The sequence below is a fragment of the Curcuma longa genome, unplaced genomic scaffold (assembly GCF_044706935.1).
Source record: "Curcuma longa cultivar G26 ecotype Majalengka, Jawa Barat unplaced genomic scaffold, ITB_CL_G26_1.1 contig_12724, whole genome shotgun sequence".
NCBI classification, from domain to species: Eukaryota; Viridiplantae; Streptophyta; class Magnoliopsida; order Zingiberales; family Zingiberaceae; genus Curcuma; species Curcuma longa.
Window position 1 is genome coordinate 8,012 of NW_027429235.1, and position 6,546 is coordinate 14,557.

General features: G+C 42.1%; 1 protein-coding gene across 1 annotated transcript; it reads left to right on the forward strand.

Annotated features, from left to right (window-relative positions):
• The first annotated feature begins 1,333 nt into the window (after positions 1 to 1,333).
• On the forward strand, positions 1,334 to 2,909 carry LOC141815944 (lecithin-cholesterol acyltransferase-like 1). Its single transcript, XM_074703806.1, has 2 exons — positions 1,334 to 1,805; positions 1,901 to 2,909. Exons 1-2 carry the CDS (start codon positions 1,432 to 1,434, stop codon positions 2,802 to 2,804), a joined length of 1,278 nt encoding a protein of 425 aa, XP_074559907.1. The 5' UTR covers positions 1,334 to 1,431; the 3' UTR covers positions 2,805 to 2,909.
• The last annotated feature ends 3,637 nt before the right edge of the window (positions 2,910 to 6,546 follow it).

Here is a 6,546-nt window from a genome sequence, read left to right on the forward strand (position 1 = left end):
CAACTCCTTAATTCTTGATCTAGTAAGTTCTATTTTTAAAAAAATGAGCAACAAAAAGGTCATTCGATGTATTGTTGAATTCATAAGAATTGAAGCACTACTATCTACAATACCAAATAATACAGACAATCTCTTCTAGTGAAAGCAATTGGAACATCTGAAAATCTAAAAGTTTGAGATGTTGAATCCCAACTTTAAAATATATTCACCAATAATCCTCAAATTTACTGAAGATCTTGTATGTCAAAAAATAAAAATAAAAAAGAGACTATTTAATGATCAGTTTGTGGCTATCATATAAACGAGCAAAACCACGTTGCTTTTCTTTACTTGTTGGGCCGCAAAAAAAATATTTAAGTAACCTAAAACACTAGTCCATTAGAGTTTTTGACAAACATCAATTGATGTCTGTAATTTTGAAACATATAAATTAATATAATGAAAAAAATGAATTCTCATAAGGGGACAGTCTAAAAATTTGCAAATGCACAAAGTGTGATTACAAGATTTTAACATTGATAATACTCTATATCCATCAATGAATTTTGATAAAAACTTATTAATAGATTTATAGAGTTTGACCAAACAATGTGATTGTTAGAAACAATACAAATTATTACAAAATCAAAAGAATACAAGTTAACATGTGAAAGAGATGGAGACTTTAAAATTGACTATGGTAGAAATCTAAAACATACCTTGGAGATATGTAATGGAGAGGTTGAATTGTATTCTTGTGCCATTCTACAATAAGAATGCAATTTACAATACTAGGTCAACTATCCAAGAAAGGGTAAGAGCGAGATGATCAACATCGGCATAAAGGATGAAAAGGTCAAACTAAACCTTAAAATGGGAGGTGAGTTTCGGAAAAAACCCAAACACTTTTTATGAGTTGAGAGGGAAACAAGAAGACTTATGCGTAGGGTTTCAATTTCTCAAAAATTTTGCTTTCCACGAGTCGATAGAAACAAGAATTATTTTTCATGAGCTGAGAGAAGGTATGTCAAGATTACATACATTGCAATCAAATAAACATTTTTTTTAATTATGATTCGGATACTTGAGTAAGCTATTGGCAGAAAGGTATTATCAGAAATAAATGTGCCATTTGAAAAATAATAAACTGTCGTGCATTCTTTGAGATTTCAGAATTTTATTTAAATGCCATTTTTAGTAAATTGGCGTAGGGTTTTTTTTGTCTTTTTATTGTCAACCATTATTACTCTCCGAAATCTTGTGGGAAAACAATCATTGCTTGTCCTTTGACATTTTCGTGAAGAAAATGACTCTTCAATCAACCCGTTAAATTCTGCTGTAGCAATAATTCATGATAAGACGAAGAACATGATCGCGCTGTGATTTCATCAGCCAGCGATTTGCATCGTTCACTGGAATTCTGAAGACAAGATCTAGAAAAGGAGGAGCAGAATGAAAGTTCCATGCCTGTACTTTTTGCTGCTCTGCCTCCTCCTCTCGCCGGACCGATGCCTACCTGTCCTCGCCGGCGACCTCCACCCTATCATCCTCGTTCCTGGTCTTGGAGGCAGCCAGATCGAGGCTAGTCTGACGGCAGCGTACGAGCCAACGGTGGCCGCCTGCCGACCGCGAGACCACGGCTGGTTCAGGCTCTGGATCGATCGCTCCGCCCTCCTCGACACGCAGTCGCAGATCTGCTTCGCCGAGCGAATGAGGCTCTTTTACGACCCCGAAGCCGACGACTACAGCAATGCTCCCGGCGTCCGCACTCGGATCCCCTTCTTCGGTTCCACCATGGGATTTCGTTACACTGACCCAGATCACAAGTCCAGCCCAATCCAATCTTTGATTGATTGATTTATTTTGTTTGCCCTGTTTTTTCTGACTGATTTTGGTTTGATCTCCATCGTTTTCTCGACAGGGATGACTGGTCCTCCTACATGGCACCGTTGGTCGAACGCCTGGAAGCCATCGGCTACGTCGAAGGCGAGACTCTCTTCGGCGCCCCGTACGATTTCCGGCACGGCCTGGCCTCCTCTGGCCACCCCTCCCGAGTCGGCTCTCGCTTCCTCCGCGACTTCGCTGAGCTGGTGGAAAACGCGAGCACCTCGAACGGCGGCAAGCCGGTGATCATCCTCACCCACAGCTTCGGCGGGTTGCTCGCGCTCCAGCTGCTCGACCGCCACCCCGCTGCGTGGCGGAAGAGATTCGTCAAGCACTTTGTGCCGCTCGCCGCGCCGTGGGGCGGCAGCGTCCTCGAGATGTTCGTCTTCGCGACGGGGACGAATCACGGCCTTCCCTTCGTCGACAACCTACTGATGCGGCCGGAGAGCCAGAGCTGGGAGAGCAACCTGTGGCTTCTGCCATCTCCGAGAGCGTTCGGAGAAGCCCCGATCGTCGTCACCAATCATGGAAACTACTCCGCTACGAGAATGACTGCGTTCCTCGAGGGAGTTGGATTCAGTGAAGGTGTTGGACCTTACCAAAGTAGAATCTTGCCGCTGTTGCAGGAGCTTAATCCGCCGCTGGTCCCTGTTACTTGTATCGCCGGAACAGGGGTGGCAACTGCTGAGGTGTTCGTGTATGGCGATGGAGGATTCGATGAGTTCCCGGAGATTGTATACGGAGACGGCGACGGCACAGTGAATCTGGTGAGTTTATTGGCGATCGAATCGGAATGGTCTAGTTTGCCGGAGCAGGACCTCAAGTTCATCAAGTTGCCAAATATTTCTCATCGGGATATTGTCAGCCATGATTCAGCCTTGAGCGTGGTGATAGGAGAAATTCTGGAAATAAACGATGGTGCTTTGAGGGCCAATTCATAGCCATAGGTTCAGTATCATCATTTATCAAATAAAATGTTGTGTCTATTGTGGATGGTCTCCGTTATGGACAATGGCTGGTGAAATAAGTTATGGATATCTCAGACATTTTTAAAATGGATATTAACTTAATTATGCATCTCTTCTTAATTTTGTGGAAGTCTAGGTTGGGATGTGCAAGGGGTTGGTATAACTTGATCCAGAAGGTCAAGATCTAATTCGATGAGATGACACGTTGGACAGAAGTCCAGAGCTGACTGGTTTGATCTCACGCTCCGACTTCATTTCGTGCTCAAGCTCCTAACACTGGAAAGATGGTCAAGTCCCGACTCAGCAACTGGTGCAGATCGGGATCCAATATCCGACTCGACATCCAGGTCAGTTTGGGATCCCACACCCAACCTCTCTCAAAGCTCAACTCTGATTCGACACCTGACTCTGAGCTCTGAGTCCAAGTCGCCTCACCGAGTCTGCTCTCAGCCATATCAAACCCCGTCTCAACCTCAAGGCTTGTCTCAACTGACCTCGGCTCGGGATATTCTCCTCTGACAAGATCTTTACTGATAGAATATTCTTCTTAACTAAGATAAGACATCTTTCTCTTTCGTAAATCTATATAACTCCCCCACCTCTCGCAGAATGCAGGTACGCGCACAAAATCAAAAAACATACTTCTCTCTACATTCCCGCATTTCTTCTCCATCTCCGGACCAGGATCTAACTTGAGCGTCCGAGCAGCTGAGCCAGGACACTCCTAACCTCTGTTCTCATTCTCGTCTCTCTTTGTGCAGCTCAGCGTTCACACTTACATCAGAGCCCATCGTCCTTTTCCTTCACTGTTTGTGGGTACCACTATAACCATCAACCTGCTAGTCAGGTGTCGGACGACTCATCCGAAAAAAGGCAATCTCAAACAGGAAGGAACAGGATGGCTAGGTGTTGTGGCCCTCACTACTCTAAACTTCTTGTGGCTCATGAATGTGATTTGTGTGATGTAGAGATGATTGACGACGCTAAGAAGACAAGCTGAGATTCTCTAATAGTCTTTGCATGCATAGGGACCTTTAGTCATGCTGTTTCTCATATCGTTTTTGAGAATTAAGATTAAAGTGTTGAAGATGACGAGGTTGTTGGGTCCCCAAGGATGTCTGTATCTCTACAATAGCATGATATTGTCCACTTTGGGCCTAAGCCTTCATGGTTTTGTTCTTGGGCTCTCCCCAAAAGGCCTCATTCCAATGGAGATATCTTCCATCCTTTTAAACTCATGATCTTTTACATGTGTTATAGATGTGGGACTATGTTTGTACCTTTGCAACCCAACAATCCCCCCCCCCTCAAACAAAGGACCACAGGCCCCCTTCAAACGGAAAGCCTCCGTTTGATGTCTGAATCCTCGACTCACCAGGACTTCCTGCCCAGCCGCAACCAGGACTTCCTGCCCCTCGGTCCACCCTGACCTACTAGGACTTCTTGCCCAGCCGCAACCAGGACTTCATGCCCCTCGGTCTACCCGACCTACTAGGACTTCCTGCCCAGCCGCAACCAGGACTTCATGCCCCTCGGTCTACCCGACCTACTAGGACTTCCTGCCCAGCCGCAACCAGGACTTCATGCCCCTCGGTCTACCCGACCTACTAGGACTTCCTGCCCGGCGTCTGGTCCTCTTGATTCAAACACGGGAGCCCCTACTTCCTTTGTTTTTAAGGTTCAACCCACATGGTTAGATCCGGATCATGGCTCATCCGGCGGTTAGTCCGGTGAAGAGCGGCCTCGCTCTGATACCAATTGTTGGGTCCCCAAGGATGTCTGTATCTCCACAATAGCATGATATTGTCCACTTTGGGCCTAAGCCCTCATGGTTTTGTTCTTGGGCTCTCCCCAAAAGGCCTCATTCCAATGGAGATATCTTCCATCCTTTTAAACCCATGATCTTTTACATGTGTTATAGATGTGAGACTATGTTTGCACCTTTGCAACCCAACAGAGGTTAATTACATAGAGCTCATGAAGGGTAAAATTTGCTGGGGCAAACTTATTAAACGTAATTTTATTTAGTGAAAACATCTTAAACATCAAAGAGCTCGTGAAGGCAAGCCAATGAGAAGAAATATAAATAAATGGGATCAAATGAAGAAAGAACTCAAGGATTTCTTACCGGAGAACTATTCATAAGACACTTACCTCAAGCTTTATTAGTTGGCTGAAGTTGAAGAATACACAAAGGAGTTTGTCACCATATGATAATGTTGGAACTATTGGTTGGTTCCTAAGTGGCCTGGTGAGATTGAGTTTTGATATTTGAACAAAAGATTTAGGTTATATTTTTTTGTGCTTAATTTGTGTATTTGACTAGACTTGGCGATACACACATGACATACATGATAATTCAAGATTCATGGAAGATTGAAAAAGAATGGTATGAGACACCCAATAATTGTAAAATAAGGAGCATTAGAGGTAGCTATTCTTGGAAAACATGGTACACAAGTGGAGTGAAAATAATGGCACAGGAAGAGAGTCAAGGGCTCAATGCATTCAAGGGATGAAAAACTTGGCAGAAGATTATCAGTGACACAACGTAAGCAAAGGGAGAAGGATAACATAGGAAGAGAACTGAAGGGATCAGTGCATTCGAGGGATGTGATGTTGAATTTTATCTCACTATTTGGTGAGTTTATATGTTGTTTGTAATATGCAGATTTATGTCATTATGGAACAAACCCATTAGGTGATCTAATTAAGATTAACTGTGATTTGTATTATTGAAAGTGAGTTTATATGTGTAGAATCTATTAACTCGTTCTGTTATTAATGATGGGTTGATAATGGAATCAGATTCATTGTTATATATAGGGTCTGGTTCCCGTAGGATTAGATAATTCGAGATCTCCCTGCTACCCATTACTGAGGAGAGTACGGTGACGTCGCCCAAATCCCTATAGAAGATCCGTGCCTACTACTTCTTCGCAAGATTACCATATTACAAGGACACCACAAAGACGATGATAATTATGTTGCATTCAAGTTCATCATTTTTATCTTATGTATTTAGAGTCAGATGCATTTTCATTACCTTGCAGTGGAAAAATATCTTGGTTTGATAATCACTAAAATTTTTATCAAAGAGCAACCTTTCAGGCAAAATAAGAAAGAGTTCATAAAGAATGCAATGGTAAGAAAACAATCTACCATAATCAAGTCAGGAGAGGAAGTCCTTCAGAAAATAGACAACTATGGATTTGTATCAGTAAATCAGATGGGTTCTAATGATTTAAATAGATATATTGCTAGGGTTTTCAAGTGTGGTTGGAAGAAATGGAACATATTTTGGGAGTTGTCATATTGAAAATATCTACTCATTCGACATAATTTAGATATAATGCATATAGAGAAGAATTTTTTTGATAATATTTTCAATACTGTGATGAATATTATGGGAAAAACTAAAAATACGATAAAATCACATGAGAAATTGAAATAATTAGTTAATAGACCTGAGTTGCATCAAAATGAAACAACTGATAAATTCCCAAAGGCTTGCTATACATTGGGCAAAGAAAGTAAGCAGATATTATGTAGTTAGTTGAAAGAAATAAAATTCCCTGATGGGTATGCCTCGAATATGGCTTGATGCGTGGATATGAACAAATTAAAAATGTTTGAAATGAAGAGTCATGACTATCACGTGTTCATGCAAAGGTTTATTCCAATCGTCTTTCATTATCTACTTCTTAATCATATT

Bases quoted from the DNA above. Each gene is read 5' to 3' on its own strand.
- LOC141815944 (XM_074703806.1), top strand. From the start codon at position 1,432: ATGAAAGTTCCATGCCTGTACTTTTTGCTGCTCTGCCTCCTCCTCTCG. The intron at 1,806-1,900 runs GTCCAGCCCAAT...TTTTCTCGACAG, and splicing joins TACACTGACCCAGATCACAA to GGATGACTGGTCCTCCTACA.